This window comes from Rutilus rutilus (genome assembly GCF_951802725.1).
Source record: "Rutilus rutilus genome assembly, chromosome: 8".
Classification (NCBI taxonomy): Eukaryota; Metazoa; Chordata; class Actinopteri; order Cypriniformes; family Leuciscidae; genus Rutilus; species Rutilus rutilus.
The window spans coordinates 18,893,301-18,913,230 of record NC_140222.1 but is presented as its reverse complement, the minus strand read 5'-3'; the positions used below and the strand labels follow the sequence as shown (position 1 = coordinate 18,913,230).

The window sequence follows — 19,930 nt, the reverse complement described above, 5'->3', positions numbered from 1 at the left end:
AGGTTTTCCACACACAATTTCAATTTAGCAGATACAGAGCTCTTTAATTCGCGACCCACCTCGTTTTATTGTAAGGTGAATTCAGCAAGGCATGCTTTATCTTTGAAGGAACAAAAGCTATTTGTTACAGTTTTTTCTTTCGTGATTTGTGTGGATGACACAGCGACATATAGCCTACAGTATTATCAGCTGTATGGTGTTTTTTTACGCTGAAATGCTTAATTTCGAGAAAGACCCGCCGCGCGCAGTGAGGGAGACCAAACTTACTAAAAAAATATCCAGCGCGAGAGAGGCAAAGAAAAACGCCTGTTCTTAATTTATGTTGCTTTGCACTTTTTTCGTTTTGTACCGTTTTAATTTTTTTATTTAGCTGCAATTTCTTTGACAATAGAAATTTAAAATGTTGCAAGAATAAGATTCTGTGTTTCTTATTTTGCATCACAAAGGGAATAAACTCTATCGATGCAACCCTGTTTAAATAAATAAACTGACACTTTATTCGTACCTTGAAATGTGCGATGGGTTTTCAAACTTAATTAATTTTCTTTTTCTTTTACATTTTCATTATTTATTTTTTAATTGAAAGCAATACTGTATTGAAAGTATTTTTCTGATTTGTTCGATCTGTTTTGAAAAATGTCTTCCGTTGCTATGGCCGGGTATCACTGTCAGTCATCTCAATCTCGTGAATGATTCACACACACACAAAAAAGCGGCTCAATTGGAATGTAGCAAATTTATGTTGTAATGTACAATTGATAATTAAACAAGATGATTGACTTTAATAAACAGATGCATATTTAAGCATCAAGAACGGAAAAACATAAACACCGTCGGCTACACTGAGATTCGATCTCAGATCGTTTGAAGCTCCGAAAGGCTATTGTTAATGCATTGACCACAGAGCTATCGTCTGAATAGAATAGTTGAATAGTTATAACCTACCACTCGGTCACGAATTTGTTTTGTTTTATTTTGTTTGAAATGGATTTTTACATGTTCTGCTTTCGTTAATGTTAACCAATTCTGTAGTAGCATAATAGGCCTATATTTTTTCCCTAAAAGTTTGTTTTATTCTCTGCTTTGTTTGTTTATATTTTTACATATTCAATCAGTCTCATTTTTGTTCAAATAATGAAAAAAGTTTTTTTTTTTTACAAGATCTTGCGCCACGTTTTTTTTTTATTTATTATTATTATTTTTTAAATAAACAGATAGGAAACTTACCTTTTAAAATGCCGCAGTTGCTGCTGTTTTGCCCTGTCACTTGCGCCACCCGGTATAGCCTAGTCATTTCGCGAACGACTTTGAAATTCGACTGGTTTATTTTTGCTGCGGCAGTAGCCTAATAGGCATTGTGGTTGATTATTTATTAAAGAATTCAATTGATAATCATAACAACATGTAAGCCTATTTAATTCTGAATATAACAAAGAATGCTTAAACTGACTAACATCGGTTAGTAACTGCAAGTCCTGAAAATGTTTTAATTTTACGGTAAATTATTTTAATTTATTTCACTGTTATGTTTCAGTTAATAAATCTACAAATTAAAATAACACGAAGTATTGACAAGTAGCCTAACCTATTGACATAGCCTTTCTAAATTATAGAAAAACTGGGCACACAATGTTAATGTGTGTCTGCTTTGTTTAAATTTAATGAATTTTAATTCGTTTAACTACAATATTTATCTTGAATTTATCTGTGACCTCAACTCAGATTACTGCCGCGGCAGATTACGTCATAAAGAGAATAAACTGACACTTTTCAAAGTCTGTGATTACAGCGCCACTCAGCGGTAAAAGGCAGCAAATACACATCCCAATTTTGCCGCCGCGGGAACGGCGGCGGTAAAAGTCTCATTCTGGTTGTCCACCATCTGTAAGTTCCGTTTTATTTTCATTTAATTTTAGGAAATTTGCAGACATCCACTTCTTTATTTCGTCTAGGCACGCCAACAGGTGCTCGAATGAATTTTTTCCTGCCCGTTTAATAGGGACATAAATCTGAATGTCATCTGCATAGCAGTGAAACGACACATCATATTTTTTTAATATGGATCCCAGAGGGAGCATATATAGAGAAAAGAGCGTAGGGGCCAGGATTGAGCCCTGAGGGACCCCCCATCGAAGGTGAGCAACAGAGGACATAGAGGAGCCAAAGCGGACAGAGAATCTTCGATCGGTTAAATATGAACTAAACCAATTTAATACTGTTCCTTTCAGCCCCACCTCATATTCGAGTCTCGACAAAAGAATATCATGGTCCACCATATCAAAGGCAGAGCTAAGATCTAAGAGCATTAAAATTATAGAATCTCCAGCATCTGTTGTCAGATAGATGTCATTAAAAACCTTCAGTAGTGCTGATTCGGTACTGTGGAGTGCTCGAAAGCCGGATTGAAACTTCTCATAAATAGAATGTAAATTTAAATAAGAATGTAGTTGATTTGATACAACTTTTTCTAGAATTTTTGAAATGAAAGGCAAATTAGAGATAGGCCTATAGTTATTCAGAACAGCAGGATCAAGATCTGGTTTCTTGATTGATGGAAGTACTAAGGCATTTTTGAGATCAGCTGGAAAGATCCCTAAACTAAGTGATTTATTAACAATGGTGAGTAAGCTTGGTCCTAATGTATCAAAAAGTTGTATTAAACTACGGGGTGGAATAATGTCTAATGAACAAATTGTAGGCCTAAGATGGGTAATAATTTCTTGTAGATGTGAAATAGAAATAGGATCAAACTCATGACAGACTGAGGAGCATGGAGGTAGCATAAACTGAGTGTTTTCAGTGTCATAATTGTTCTGACTTTCATCAGTACCTGGCCTTTGATTTTCGATCTTATTAGAAAAAAATCTAAGAAAATCATCACCATTTAGGTGGGAAGGTACCGGATATGCTTTACTAGGTGGATTTAAAGCAGAGTTTATAGTAGAAAAAAGTAACTTTGGTTTTTGTCTATATTTTTCAGTTATTTGTGAAAAATACTGACATTTTGCCTTCTTAACTGCATTTTGAAAATTAGATAAGGCATCTCTCAGTACTTTGTAATACACCTGAAGTCTATGCTTTCTCCATCTTCGTTCAGCCTGTCTACATAGCCGTCTAAAACTATGTACAGTCTCGTTCAACCACGGCTCAGTTTTTTTCTTTAAGCGTTTAGGTTTAAGTGGAGCAACAGAATCTAAGACACTTATACAAGTAGAGTTAAAGCGGTTAAAATGTTCATCTAAATCAATATTAGGAAGAGAGCTGTCTAAAGATTCACTATCACAGATGTTTTTATACATCTGAGAAAAGTTAGATATGGCAATTGAATTTAGTGTCCGAGACCAATGTACTGGTTTATGCATTGGAGTTGACTCAAGGACCAAAGGTATAGAAAAAATTATTGGCTTATGATCAGAAAAATTAAGTTCACTCATTGTTATGTCAGAAACAGATAGTCCGTGCGTTAAAATCAAATCCAATGTGTGGCCCTGTACATGAGAAGGGCCATCTACCCATTGAGAAAGTTCAAATGATTCCATCAGATTTACGAATTCCTTTGACAGAGAATCAGTACCACAGCAAATGTGAATATTAAAATCACCAAGGATTAAGAGTCTATCATATTGTGTTACAAGTTCGCTTAAAAGTTCAGCAAATTCACTGATAAAATCTGTTGTGGATTTCGGAGGGCGATATATAAGTGCCACCACAACCGCATTTTCAACAGTTAATCTAAATAGCTGTAATTCAAAGCTTTTTAATGCATTGGTGGACAGTGACTGGCAAGAAAGTTTGTTTTTAAAAACAGAAACTAATCCTCCACCCCGTCCCGTAGTCCGAGGGGAGTTTAAAAATAGATAGTCCTGAGGTAACAGTTCAGTCAATGGCGCCAGATCTCTAGGTTTCAGCCATGTCTCAGTTACTAATAACATGTCCAAATCATTTGAGACAACAAAGTCATTTAAAATAAAAGTCTTATTTACCAGTGATCGGGCATTTATCAGTGCCATCCTGGATAAAACCTGCTCTGAGCTCCGTTGTGGCTGATGATGAAGTTGTCGAAGATTGTTAGAGTTCACACTTCTGCGTCGTATCCTTGGCGAAACATCAGCGGAAGGTCGACAGCCTCCAATCACCCACGCAGAATGAATCCTCCAGTGCACAGTGCACTCGCTCAGGTGAACACAACGAAACAGAAACTGACCACGTAGGATGAATCATCCGGTACATTCGCTCAGGTGAACGCCACGAGACACGCCAGCCACGTTCCATCGGAAGCAACAGACGTCCATCGGCTGCCCACTGGAGCATAAGCTGAAATTTCAGCCTTACTGCAACTCCTCCTCGCTTCCCACGTCTCCGGCGATTTCGGCGTTTCCTCGGTAGAGCACAGGGAAAACGGCACAGGAAGGCAGGTATAGTCGCCAAACTTGGTTGAATGATAATCAAATCCTCCAAATCCATTTTTTGATAACTGTTCGGTTGAATATCGAATGTCCAAAAGTTGAAAGCGGTCATAAACCAGTAGGGATCCCTCGAGGAACAGTGGCGAATAAAAGTAGGAAATATATATATAAAGACAAACAAAACACTAAGCAGACGGCATGCCTCACACACTGGCGCCATCTTGAAACAGCTTCATTATCTGTTATAATGTCATTATCTGATATTCTGATTCTCAAATACGTGTAGAGCCGAAGTCAGTGTGTTTTGTCGTTTAAAATCATTTAATAATGATCTTGATCTACAACACGACATGGGCGCCGCCATCTTAGTTTGGACCACAGTTGCGCCTATCTGTCCGATTTACAACACGTAAATTCATTAGTTTCTCCCGAAATTCATGACAGTTAGTTGACGGTGAACTGTATAGTTACCTAAACAATGTGTATCTGATATGAATAAAATAGTTATATTTGAAAATAGCCTATTAGATTAAATCGTATGTTAATGGATTATCATTGCCGCTTCCATAGACACAGTGTGTATTGTACTTACTATAAATATATTGTTTTTTGTAGTGCTTATGTGTATTTAAATGTCTGGAACCTAATTGAAAATGATGTGGTTGAAAACACTGTATAGTTGTGATATATGACAAGCGCTGAGCGTGTCCGTCTCTGGCTCAACTCCAGCCAAAGCATGAAAGCACAGTTTGAAACTGGCAGTTATGTGACGTCACTGTAGGCTTGGCATAATAGGCTCTATGCACGATCGCTTCCGCGTTTTGTCTCAGCCCGCCCAGTTACATCCGGTGCTGCGTCGGAAGCCGTTTTTGCATTAGGTGGAGATAATGGCAAATTACACTCGCTGTTTACAATAACTTCCAGTGGTTAACAAGAATGATGTGAACAATATTGTGAGGCAGTTAACTGTCACAGATAAGAGTAAGAAAGAGAAGTTCTTTAAATTATAAATTTCAAGCTACATCGACAACTTTGAGGGTGAGTATTCTCTCATATCGCGCGAATCAGTTTATAAAATCGTTGTCTCCGTTTCTGAGAAAATGAATTTTATCAAAGTTTTGCCGCTATACACTTCGCTATAGAACGCGCTATGCGGAAGTAAAGACGCCGGCTGAGATCCTACCGGAAATACGTCAGCAGCGTTCGTGCATAGAGCCTATTCCTGTCTTGTGTTCCCCTTGTCTTGTGTGGACTTTTATCATTAGGCTATTATGTCCTATGCCATGTTTTGCAGTCCTTTGTAGTTTTTAAAAATTTCCTGTGCGCTGATTTGCAGCGAAAAGGAGAAGAAAAATAGATTATGCAGGAGGAAATGGTTGGGGAGACCCAGGGAGTAGGATAATTGATAAGTTGATAATTCACACTGTGACTGTCACTCACGTGAACGAGCACCGATTTGCCTAAGATTTCGGGCATTTGTTGGTGATCTCCCAAAACCTATCGGCGAGTGAAAATCGGGCTTAAAATCGTTCAGTGTGAACTCGCCATTACTTGTGAGCATCACCAAGCCACAGCTGTGGTTGGTCTGGCTGTGCGTCACTCAGAAAACAACAGGCCAATCAGAAGAGAGGCTCATGAATATTAATTAGACAAGCCAAAATCGACATGTTCTTAGCAGAGCTCCTGAAAAAAGGAGCTGTAAAAATATATTGAAATGGTTTTTGGTACTTATACTGCAAATATCAATTCTCAAAGGACATCAAAACCTAAAATAAAACTCCAGAAAGGTGTACAATATGGGACCTTTAACAATGAAAAGTTAAATATGCATATTCTTATCTGTTCCGTGAGAGCAAGGGTACCACAGAACTAGTGTAGCCTCTATATCTATAGAAGTTTTTAAAACTGAAAACTCCAAAAAGCAACGATATTGTCAGACATCCATGAGTGCATGTTCACAGAGGAAACCAATACTGAGATTATATGACATCATTCAGTGTGAGAAACACTGATTCATAACCCGTAATATCTAGCGATGAATTTGCAGCAAATTTCTGTCATTTATTCATTTTGAGCTCTTGCAGTTTTTAACATCTGAAACATGAGGTTTGCTTTTCTCCTTTGACCTTTTGTGTTTGTGTTTCTTACAGAATTCTGAAATGACGGAGGTGGTTTACACATGTTTAATCACAGATCAATAATCAAACTCTCTGTGATTCTGTTAACAAATGATATTGCTCATTGTATTGGCATTTGTGTTTTACACTGTATTACTCTTTCAAATAAAATAAAATTTACATTTGTTGAATTAAATGATGTTTTTTTATTCCTTTATTCTGATACCGATATCCACTTTGCACAACAAAATATTTAGTTTGTTTATTAAATCATGAGAAACTCAAACATGGAATGTGTAGCACACACATATTTCAGTGTATTGAAGTGTTCTTGGCAACATCGATAAGTGCAATAATCAAATAAAGAGTTTTAAATCAATATAAATCAGTACGTCTCTCAGAGTCATACTGAATTCTTTAATCTGTACATCAATTTTGAACACAAACATGCAACACAATTATGGCAAAACAAGCATTTATTTTCATAATACTCATCCACAATGTAGAGTTAGAAATTATGGTTTTCTCCTGTTGTTTAATTCACTGGACACCAATTATTTTTCCAAGATATCTCTTATTTATTTTATCATAATATGAAGACATAGACCAAACAAAGGTCTTCATTCCAGCATATGTCATCTCTGTCCTCTGGATAAAGAGGTTCGGTTTTATATGCTACTGACAAAAACAACATTACCAGAGGAACATATTTGGCATCAGTTCACGTGTGCCAGATGTTGGTAAGTAGTCGTAAATACGCTGTCCTAATAATGTTTGATATAATGTATTTTCTGTTTGTCGATATTAATCAGATAAGCTCATGTTCAGTCACTGTATTATATCTGTCCATGGAGGCTTTGTTTTATTGCTTTCTAATTCAAAACAAGGTGATTTAAACACTATCTGTCACGTGACGTGCAATAGGCCTACCTTCAATCAGTTAATCATATTCATATCAGGTTTAAAGAAGTACAATTAGGTCCAAAGTTGTATTTGTAGTAGAAACACAGTAATCACTAAACTTACCATGCTTTTACCACAATAACATTAGTTTTACTGTGATAAGTGTAGTAAAAAGACAGTAATCACAAAACTTACACTGCTTTTACCACAGTAACCCTAGTTTTACTGTGATAGGTGTGGTAAAAGGACAGCAACCACAAAACTTACTATGCTTTTACCACAGTATTGGTAGTTTTAAAGTGATATTTGTTGTAAATGCATATTAACCACAACACTTACCATGCTTTTAATGCCTAATAATGTCAAATCCAATATTTGTAAGGTAAATCAGTACTTTTTCCTTTAAATAATGCATGTTTATTATACATAATGATATTTTCTTTGCTCTTTTTTCAGCTGAAAAGACCAAAAGGGCCTTTCGGACTCAGTCAGTCCATTATTATTTGAGGAGAAGTAAACGGAGGAGACGGACAGCTGCAAAGGCAAATATTTGCAATGGTATGTATGTGTTGGTTTTAACCCTAAATCACCCGAAGACTAGATGAACTAATCATTTCTCAACTGACAGGAAGAACAAAAGACTTGGAGGACCCGGCCGAGCCGAACCCTAACTCCCAAAGACTTGAACTAATCATTTCTGTTCATGGGGTAATCCAGCATCCGGAAAGCGTACCTTCTATGGGGGCATCCATTGGCTAACAAGCCATGCTCTGCTGTTAGCATTCCATTGACTCCCATTCATTTTGGCGTCAATTTAACTGCGAATAACTTTACATCTGAGGCGTTTAAAGACACTATTTGTCCATTGTTTAATGATTAATGATTGGAACGTCATTGCTAACGATTGGAACGGTCATAACCCCGTCAAAGTCATTAGTACACATTGCAAGATGGCTATGGATGAACACCAGTTGTTTGAAACAGCTTTGGCCACTAATTAACGAGTTAGACTTGGCTTTTCATCTAGAAGAGGAACAGAAGACAGTGCTTGAATCCTTCCTTTGCAAGAAGGACGTTTTTGCTGTTTTGCCGAGTCTAATCTACCAGTTAGCTCTGCTGGTAGCTAAGCGTATGGGGATTATTGTTGTGATTGGTCGTAGTGTTATCCAATTGCGTGTAGTGAGATTTTCAAATGCATGCTTGGTGCCACCGATTTTAATTAGTCGATGCCAGACCATTGATCCTTCAGATTTAGGTCTGGATTTCCAGGCTAGTTTTTTTTTCTGTATTTTTTATCAAATAAATGCAACCTTGATGAGAATAAATATATGCCCCTTTTTTACATTTGAGCCCCAGCCCCTGAGGAACTCTCTGCACGTCCCTGGTCATATGTGTGTTTTTCAACGGTTCTGCACCAACCGAAAGAAATGAAATTCTCTGTGTAATCTTTTTTTCTCCCTCTTTTCAATTCGGCTTTCAGAAAAAGAACATTCATACAAAGACATTAAACATCAAACAGAAGTAAAAAAGGAATGGAGGAAACAGGGAATTATTAAATGTATACAGTAACAGGACTGTTTTAAGCAACACAGCTGTATGCAAAAAAGACTGCTCATTACATAAGCAGTATCAAAAGCTCCGCCCGTCCAGTTGATTGATTTTCAGAAACTACAGATACATTTTACATTCTGTTAGAAGGGTGATGTAGTTTGAGGTGCAGCATTATATCAATGTAAAATAATTATATGAGATTTTATATCCTTATGCTTATGTGTTCATGATTATTAATGTTTATTTCTCAGAAAGTTGCCAAGAACTTCAGCGGTGCAAAAATACATGACACATGATTCAGTCAGTTCAAACTCGTATTGAAGCTGTCAAATAAATCAATACCAAGTACAACTAACCTGAGATCAAATTGTATCATGCAATCAAATATCTCTGTGCTCACACTTGACATTTTTGCTTCATATTTAACTAAATTACTACATTATGTACAAAACCCAAATTGCTGATTGAGAGTAAAACAGTTTGAGTCAAAGACAAATAAGGATTGGCAGAGAAGATAAAAGCAGAAATCCTTTAAAAATAGATTTTTGTTGTCTGGGACGCGGGATTAAATAATGTAAAAAGTATAAAAAGCAATTTGGTATAAACTATGGACTCAGAATTCTCTCTGCTCTGACCACTGACTCTCTTCTCTTCACTGCTGCACCTGTGAATAAAACAAAATCATCATTTATATCAACAATAAACCAACAATAACCATTCAACATCACTCCTGCTGCACATGCGTTTATAATATTGCTTCATTTATTTCAAAATAAAGTCTGAAGCTCTTATAACCTGTATGGATTATTACATTCATACATTAATGCATGTATGAATCCATTAAACTTAGTAATACCTGCAGTTTTGTGCAAATGTATGTATATAAGAATTTTTTTTTTTTTAAATCTTAAAGCGTTAAAACTGTAATAAACACTGATTTGATTTTTTTTGTGCTGATTTTCTCAGAGTTAATATTTCAATATTTAATAAACATTTTAGATTCTGGTTACAGACGTCACATCATCACACATATTAATTTGTCCTCAGATACACTACTATATTAAGGCTCTTCTCCTCACCATTCATTTCACAGGTTCCTATTTAAACAAGGATTTAAACCGTCCACCAGTCCATTTTGAAGCAGCTCCCAATGAAGCCTCTTCACTGTCTATTCTGTAAGGAGGAATCAGAAGAGAAAATAAAGAATTGTAAATAAGTTATATTAATTAAATAATAAAAAAAAAATTAAATGTAACATTAAACTAAGATGAAATTCACATTAGTTACTGACTTTTTGTTTGCACACACACATTTCTAAAACAATATTCTAATATATATATATATATATATATATATATATATATATATATATATATATATATCAAATTTAAAACATGATTTTAGTTTTCTATGCTTGAGTGCTGCATGGCTGCTTTTCATCGACTTTAGATCAGCTTTTAATACAATACGGCCAAATACACTTCTGCTGAAACTGGGTAACCTTGGACTGAGCAAGTCACTATGCAACTTGATATTGGACTCAACCTCTCTCAACGTGTGAAAGTAGGCGAGCACGTTTCTAATACCATATCCATCAACACTGGTGCCCCTCAGGGTTGCGTGCTCAGTCCACTACTCTACACACTTTACACACATGACTGTTCTGCCTCCTTGCCGAGACAGCATACAAGGAGGAGACTGAACTACTGGCGGAGTGGTGTAAAAAGCATAACCTGGTACTTAGCATCAAAAAGATGAAAGAAATCATTGTTGACTTTCGTAAATCAAACCACCCTGGTCACTCAACCCCTTAACATTAATGGGGAGGCAGTTGAGAGGGTGAACAACTTAAAATTTCTGGGTCTCACTGTGTCGGAGGATCTGTCCTGGGGCAATAACATCACTTCAGCTGTAGGGAAGGCCTAATAGCAGGCTTTTTTTTACCTGAGGAAGCTGAAAAGAGCGAAACTCCCCAAGAGGCTCATGATACATTTTTACAACAGTGCAATTCAAAGTTTGCTGACTTATGGGCTGTCAGTGTGGTTTTCTAGCTGCACTATAGCTGAACAGCAGTTGATTCAGAGGGTGGTGAAAACTGTAGGCAAAATCAATGGGACTGTCCTCCCGGAGATCTCATCTGTGTACACCTCCCGCTGTATGCGTAGGACACACAACATCATGAGAGACCAGTCCCATCCAGCACACTGCTTGTTCCGCCTGCTACCATCGGGCAGGAGGTACAGCTCTCTTCAAGCCAGAACCACCAGAATGGCCAACAGCCTCTACCCCCAGGCAGTTAGACTGAAGCTCTCTTTAATACCACAAAGTGAAATTTACTCACCTCAGTGTACAGTTTGAGTTACGTATCACATCTCTGAGCTGCTTTGAGCCTCTTATAGTATTGTTTTTCAGATCAAGTTCATGTAAAAACTGCAGTGCTTTTGTGTTTGTCAAAGACTGAGTTAAAGAAGAAACATCGGTAATGCCACAGCTTTTTAGACTAGAAAGAGACAAATAAGAAGACAGAATCACAAAACAAATCATAATGAATAATTGAAAAAAAAATAAAATAATAATAATAATAATAATAATATATATAATATATATATATATATATATATATAGTATGAAATTGGAACGATTTAAACTGTGATCAAGCATTATGATGTTCCTCACCTCAATCTCTCCAGTATACAGTGTGAATCCTTTAGTACGTCACATAAGTGATTCACTCCTGTGTTTCTAATTTGATTCCCACTGAGGTCCAGCTCTCTCAGGTGTGATGGGTTTGATTTTAGAGCTGAAGCCAGACTGATACACTGTTTCTCTGTAATACTGCATTCAAACAGACTGAAGGCAGAAAGTTAAATGCATCATGTTACATTATTTTTTGGACTTGTCACTTCTATCTCGTTTTACACCAAATGTGTCATATTTCAGCATATGAAACTATTTTATAGCCACCAAGCTTCAAATGCTTCAGAGTTTAATGTTCTTTATACTGATACACATGCTGAACAATCAGTAGCCAATAGCTAATTTGCTAACACGATATTTCAATCCTTCTTTTACTGAGGAAATGCCAGAAGAAGCAGCGCTATAAAGGATGTAACTTGTGTCTGTTGTCTTAAAAAAAACTAAAGAGTAAACTTTAATCACACAGTATCTCCTTTACAGTATGATGATACTAACTGTAGTTTCTCCAGCTTGCACTGTGGGTTCATCAGTAGATCACAGAGGTGTTTTACTCCAGAGTCTCCTAGTTCATTCTCACTCAGGTTCAGCTCTCTCAGGTGTGATGGGTTTGATTTCAGAGCTGAAGTCACAGCAGAACAACCTTCACCTGTCATTTTACAGGACCTTAACCTACATTGAGAAACAAGAAAAAGCATCCGTTTCATTTAAATAACAAAACATTTATTTTTTCTTTTATGTGAATGTCACTGACCTCAATCCCTCCAATCTACAGTGTGAATCCTTCAGTGCGTCACATAAGTGATTCACTCCTGTGTTTTTTAGTTCATTACTATTGAGGTCCAGCTCTTTAAGGTAAGATGGGTTTGATTTCAGAGCTGAAGTCAGACTGAGACACTGTTTCTCTGTGATACTGCATTCATACAGACTGAAGACAAAAAGAGAAAAGACAATAGTTCAGATCCATGTTAATTTAAGTGTGAGTAAATACACACTGTATCTGCTCAACAGTATAATGTTACTAACTGTAGTTTTTCCAGTTTGCACTGTGGGTTCATCAGTAGATCACTGAGGTTTTTCACTCCAGAGTCTCCTAGTTTATTCCCACTCAGGTCCAGCTCTCTCAGGTGTGATGGGTTTGATTTCAGAGCCGAAGTCACAGCAGAACAACCTTCATCTGTTATATCACAGCAGCTCAATCTAAAAGGAAACAGAGCAAAAGAGCATTAGAAAGAAAGCATAAAATAAGACAGAAGAAAACTATTTATTTAAAGTCACAAATTATTTTTGATTTATATGTTGTTTAAAATCAAGTCAAATCACCTTTATTTCTATAGTGCTTTTTATAATAAAGACTGTGTCAAAGCAGCTTACTGATAAACAAGAAAATAATAGAATCAATTATGGAATCTCAACTATGGAAACAATTCAGATTCTGCTGTATACCAGATCTAAAACACAATAGTGACATTATTTAGATCACGATTCAATACACTTATGTAACAGTGTTAATGTTGCAGGATGTGACTCGGAAGACAACATTATCGTCATCCAGCCTAATATCATATAGATAACATTACAGAAAGTGAAGTGAGGTTTAATGATTGGTTTGTATTTATAGATGTAATTATAGTGGAACAGATGTCAGACATTTTCAAACTCTGGTTACAGCCCTGGATCAGTTGCGTTTTTTTTTTATGGGTAAAATAAGCCATTTGCTCTAATTTTGAGTAAAATCTTGAATTTGTCATGATTCACCAATCTTGATAGAAACACAAAGAAGCTTTAATCTCAAACAATCGTGTGTAAAATGTGTTAAAACCTGCAAACAGAACTTTCAATAAGTGACTAAATTGATACCTTTCAATCTCATCCTTTCCAATCCCCCTAATTCCTGTCCACTTGAACCTATACCCACTCATCTCCTTCAAGCCATTTCGTCTTTGGTTGTACCCACACTCATTCATATTATCAACACCACTCTTCACACTGGTACCTTTCCCACAGCACTTGAACAGACTCGGATATCACCACTTCCATTCATTGCTAAGACACTTGAACAAGTCGTGTTCAACCAAGTCTCTATCTTTATTACACAGAACAACCTCATGGACAACAACCAGTCTTTTTTCAAAGGCGGACACTCAACAGAGACTGCCCTGCTCTCGGTTACTGAGGCTCTGAGACTGGCAAGAGCAGCTTCCAAATGAGTACTTGTCTTGCTGGATCTGTCTGCTGCTTTTGACACAGTTAACCACCAGTTCCTCCTGTCAACCCTCATGATGAAGGGCATCTCAGGAACCGCACTCCAATGGTTCAGGTCTTACGTCTCAGGTAGGTCTTTCAGGAGGGGTGAGGTGTCTAAGTCGCAACATCTAGCTAGTGTGGTGCCTCAGAGCTCAGTACTTGGACCACTTCTCTTCTCCATCTACATATCATCACTAGAATCATTCAGAAACAAGGTTTTTCCAATCACTGCTATGCTGATGATACAAAACTCTCATTCCAACCAGATGATCTGACTGTAGCTGCTCGCACCTCGATCTGCCTGAGAGACATTTCTTGCTGGATGAAGGACCCCCAAGTCAAATAAGTAATAAATTAATGATTTTTTTTTTTTTTTTTTTTAAGGACAAAAGCAAGAAAACAAATTATTCAAAAGTACAAGGACAGAATAGAGACATCATCATCATTCTTTATTCCACCAGATCGCAAAATATTATTGCAAACTCCAAGATATTGAGTGTTTTTGATAGTGTTTTTGAAAATCTTTTTTTCTTTTTGAAAAATCATTTTATATCTTGTATGTGAATGCTACTGACCTCAATCTCTCCAGTGTACAGTGTGAATCCTTCAGTGTGTCACATAAGTGTTTCACTCCTGTGTTTTTAATTTGATTCCCACTGAGGTCCAGCCCTTTCAGGTGCGATGGGTTTGATTTCAGAGTTGAAGTCAGGATGAGACACTGTTTCTCTGTTATACTACAATTCCACATACTGAAAGAGAAAGAAAATAGGTCAGACCACTTAAGGTTTTGGAAAATTAGTTTGTCATGTCTGACAGTAATTTGTCATTCTAAATGTATTACAAATACCACAAGTTATGACAAAAAATGTGAAGAAACATTATTTGCGTTAATATTTTTGGAGACAAACGTTGCACTACCTAAAACAAATGTTGCAATTATCTTTTATTTTTCTAATATTGTCTATATGTGACCCTGGATCACAAAACCAGTCATAAGTTGCACGGGTATATTTGTGGCAATAGCCAACAATACATTATATGGGTCAAAATTATAGATTTTTCTTTTATGCCAAAAATCATTAGGGTACTAAGTAAACATCATGTTCCATGAAGATATCTTGTAAATTTCCCACCTTAAATATATAAAACACTTATTTCTGTGAGTGAATGCAGCACAATAGCGAACAGAAATGTAGAACTTTGAAGGCCATTTTATCAATGTTTAGATTTTTTTGCACTCTCAGATTCCAGATACTCAAATAGTTGTATCTCAGCCAAATATTGTCATATCCTAACAAACCATACATCAACGGAAAGCTTATTTATTCAACTCTCAGATGATGTATAAATCTCAATTTAAAAAAATGTACCCAATGTGACTGGTTTTGTGGTCCATGGTCACATATTATCTAGGTTGTATATCATTGTGGCTTAAGTTTTTTGTTTTTTGTTTTTTGCAGTGTTTAGTACAAGCCGTGGATTTCAGTGGAGAAGAATAGTAAGTGAAAACCAAAAGTGAATCATAGAGACCGTCAAACGCTAAGAAGGATTGTGCCCAAACAACACAGAACTAGTGCAGCTAAGCGACAGGAAACCTCAATATTCACTTTTCCAGATCTTCACAAAGATGAAAGAGATGAATCATGAATTGCTAAAACTTTAATCACTATATGAATGCTAAAATGTGAAAAAGATGGAGTTATGTTGATAGAAACCTGACCAGTTAAATAGCCAACCCATCTAAGCTGTATTCATGCTATCGTAACTCTTCCACAGTTTTCACAGTCAAAAAAATGCGACTTGCTTCTGACAGTAGACAATATGTGCTTTTTTGACAATGTTTTGCTTATTACAGTAATTTCTTGCTTTCCATCACCAAATGATGGCTGCTTTCCAGGAGAGCGGGAAGGAAGGAGTTGAATGGAAAGAGTGTAGCACTTTAGGGAGTTTTGGATTGCATAAAAAAACAACAGCACAAGAGGCGATTGGGGTGATTTTTGATGAGACTCTTTGGCAAGTGGTGTGTCATGTGTGCATGTATGAAAAAAAAAAAAAAAAAAATCTCCTGAATGAAAATGGGGCAACCCAGAGTCACAAAAAAAAAATCATTTGTATTAAAGCTTAAGTTTAAAGCGTTAGATTCTTTCGTTCATGATTTTTATTTTATTTTCTTCAAAATATAATCAGAAAATGAATTCTTGTATTTTGTCTATTTCAATAATTTTTTACAAATTCACCACACACACTATGGAAAGCCAAAGCTGACTAAATAATAATAAATGAATACATAAATAAATATATAAGAAGAAATGAAAAAAAAACTAAATACAAAGAAATGTAAAAAACAAAAATAAATGGGAATTTATACTTTTATGTGTAATTGCATAATTTATTTATTTCCATATTTATTTATGTATATGTGCATTTATTTATATATATATTTTTTTTACATTTATTTATTTCTAAATTGCTTCCTCTGTGTGCTAATGAAAGGGTGTGTAGCAATAAATAAATATAAACAAAATAAATAAAAGTGAATATAAATAAATGTGGAAAAAATACAATTATATTTTATATTATATTATATATTACATATATAAGGAAATACAAGTATTAAAGTATAAAGTATAAATAAATACTCATTTATTTATTTACTTTTTAACATATATTTATTGTTTGTATTTATTTTTTATTATTGAGTCAGCTTTGGCTTTCCATAAAATACGAAAGGTCCATGACTGTAATTTATTGAAAGCCATTTGTTTTCTGAAAAATATTACACCTCACACTACAAGTTAGCACATTATGTTAGAATGTTACAGTAAAAAAAAAAAAAAAAACTGTATTTGCACATAAACTAAATTTAACAGTAATGTATTTCACCAGCTGAAATTTTTTTTGTGACTGAGCGTTTACAGTTCTAAGCCCGTCTATTGGTCCAATAAGGGTTTTTTATAATACGGGGAAGGTTTCTCTGCGTATTACAGTACTTGTATTTCCTTTTCCGCAACACAACAAGATTAAATGAAATACATTTTCTTACATGTATTGACTCGTTATTTTATCTGACTCCATAAATGAAAAAGATTTAATGATGTCTGGGTATCATTAAAAGTGAACGAATATTTGATTATTCTTTTTTAACTCTTTAATTATATTTTACCCGCCAAGATCAGGAAGCTATATCACTTTGAGGTCCTTGAATCTCTCTTGCAAGGTCTCACAATACAATTTCGTCAGTTCTGGTCATCAAAACACAGGTAATTGGCTAAATATCTGAGATTTGCTGTATTCACACATACACAATCAAATATACTTTAATAGCCCCCTTGGAATCCCTCCGGTAACACTTTATAATAACGTTCAGTTGTAAGTCATTTATAAGTGGTTAGTTAATGATGAACTAGTCATTTACAGAACATTCATAAATGAGTAGCAAGTGATATACTAACATTTTATGTATGTTTTGTAAATTCCGTTACAAGTCATTTACATGTGATTAGTTAATGATTAACTAATTATTTACGAAACATGACTATGCGTTCATAAATGATTAATAAGTGATATGTTAATTATTGGATGTATGTTTTGTAGATTCAGTTATAAGTAATTTACAATTGATTAGTTAATGATTAACTAGTCATATACAAAACATGAATATGTGTTTCATAAATGTTTAATAAATGTTAGTTTTTTTGTATATATGTAGCAATTAGAGGGTGCAAAAAGTGTTGTAAATGCCTTGAATACACATACAGATCATTTGTAGGTATATGTAACACATTTACAAGTGATGAATAGTTTACACTTTAGATTAGGGGATGCAGAAAGTGTTGTAAATGATTTACAACACTTTCTGCATCCCCTAATCTAAAGTGTAAACTATTCATCACTTGTAAATGTGTTACATATACATTCGTAGATAACATTCGCAGACCTTATGCCTTTTTGATTCTTGAAGTGGTAATCTACAAATGAAGTGTAAGACATTTACAAGTGATGAATAGTTTACACTTTAGATTAGGGGATGCAGAAAGTGTTGTAAATCATTTACAACACTTTCTGCATCCCCTAATCTAAAGTGTAAACTATTCATCACTTGTAAATGATTTATTCATGCGTTTACACATCTATAACAGGTGTTGAACACTGTAGTGTGTACTGCAGTGTAAGTGCTGACTGGTGAGGGTATAGACAGCTGTCTTCTCTGAAACACATGGAGTCTTTAACCACTGTGCACCTGATGTGAGCAAAACATGCAAAAAAAAATGTAACATCATTTATTAAACATTTATGAAACGCATAGTCATGTTTAGTAAATGATTAGTTAATCATTAACTAATCAATTGTAAATGACATAACTGAATCTACAAAACATATAATGAACATATCACTAATTAATCATTTATGAATGATTAGTCATGTTTTTAAATGATTAGTTAATCATTAACTAATCAATTGTAAATGACTTGTAACACAATTTACAAAACATACATAAAATGTTAGTATGTCACTTGCTTCTCATTTATGAATGTTTTGTTAATGATTAGTTCATCATTAACTAATCACTTATAAATGACTAACAACTGAACATTATTATAAAGTGTTACCCAGAAGGGGACTTGTCTCTGCATCATATTTACCAGGTGCACTGAAACACTTTAAATGATACCAAACATGTATAGTTACTTCTTGTAACATTGCATAAGTTTTCAGTGTATTTTAGGTGAGGAGGAGAAGGGGGATGAAGGGGGAGATGGTGAGTGTGAAGTGTGAGCTGCACTGTGTGCTGCGTCTTGGATGTTCCTCTTACATATGCAAGAGATAGTTCAAATGTTAATTCTCAGGAGAGCCTTTTGCTTCCATGAGGCGTCGATCAGACTTACTGGCACCCACCTTACACAGTTCAGCTGTTTTTACTCCATTACTCATTTGAGGAGTTATTTAAGCTCTGGAAGTAAACCATTATTCTCTCTCTACTCACTGAAATAATTATTGAGTCAGGATCAAACTGACTTGATGAAAACCCCCCTGTTTTAGGCTGGTCATTTACATTTAGGAGTTGGAAAATATCTCAAAAAATGGGCATGTAAAGCTGTGGAAAAGTGGGAGTGTAGAGGGTTGGAAGATGGGAGACAACAACCAATAAATCACAGACCTGAAACGCACTCATTATACAGGGTCCGTGTACTTTTGCGTCCATTTCTTTTTCCTTTTTTAACTCGTAATTGAAAAACGAAAAGCATGCTTTCTTCTTTATTCGTTTTTAGACTGGTGAAACAATATTCACATACAAACTTATTTTCCTTATATACAATGCTTATTTAATTGAAAATCAAAATAATTGACAAAACCTTTTTTCTGTTTTGCAGTGTTCTACATTTTATTTGCGTTGACCCATAACATTTGGTCCGTGTACTTTTGGGTCCATTCGTTTTCCCTTTTTTATTAAAGGTAAAGGTAAAAATGAATGGTTGTTGTATTTTAAAAATGTTGCTCGGGGCCTAACTACTGTATCATTACTAGTAGTCATGTAACCTGTTAAATTATGTAAGATACTCACTTGACTGTGTTGAGTTGACAGTGTTTGTCCTGCAGCAGAGCAGCGATCTGATTCACTCTTGTGTCTCCTAGTTTATTTAAACTCAGATTCAGCTCTCTCAGGAGTAACGGGTTTTTACCCTCAATTTCTCTCACATACTGACAGGCTTCATTTGCAGCAGCACCCAAAAACCTGCAGAAGGGAATTTAAAGCAGAATCCAATTCAGTGTGCATTGCATTACAAAACATGTTAAGATTGTTTGTAATAACAAATTCTAGTTACTTTTAACAGTTTTACGTTATATATAAAAAAAAGTAATTTTTTGAAAACAGTCACAATTAAATTAAAGAAAATCAGCATTACTACAAACTACAAAAAAGGAACCAGAGACGCCCCACAGAGCAAAGGCACAAGTTCATGATTCTTAAAAATGGACAGTGAAATTAGTGTCTTAAGATCTTTCTAGCTT

At 35.3% G+C, this 19,930-nt stretch overlaps 1 protein-coding gene across 9 annotated transcripts in view; it reads right to left on the bottom strand.

The window, feature by feature from the left end:
• Positions 1-6,758: 6,758 nt before the first annotated feature.
• Positions 6,759-19,930, bottom strand: part of LOC311295879 (uncharacterized protein) — a 166,563-nt gene continuing 153,391 nt past the window's right edge. For all 9 annotated transcript variants that reach the window (XM_084417414.1, XM_084417419.1, XM_084417418.1 and 6 more), the window contains 9 exons: positions 19,482-19,652; positions 14,494-14,667; positions 12,698-12,871; positions 12,426-12,599; positions 12,170-12,343; positions 11,654-11,827; positions 11,319-11,477; positions 10,057-10,150; positions 6,759-9,641 (listed from right to left, as the gene is read on the bottom strand). In XM_084417414.1, coding sequence (XP_084273540.1) covers positions 10,075-10,150; positions 11,319-11,477; positions 11,654-11,827; positions 12,170-12,343; positions 12,426-12,599; positions 12,698-12,871; positions 14,494-14,667; positions 19,482-19,652 — 1,276 coding nt within the window. In that variant the 3' untranslated portion in view covers positions 6,759-9,641; positions 10,057-10,074. The remainder of the gene's footprint in view (positions 9,642-10,056; positions 10,151-11,318; positions 11,478-11,653; positions 11,828-12,169; positions 12,344-12,425; positions 12,600-12,697; positions 12,872-14,493; positions 14,668-19,481; positions 19,653-19,930) is intronic.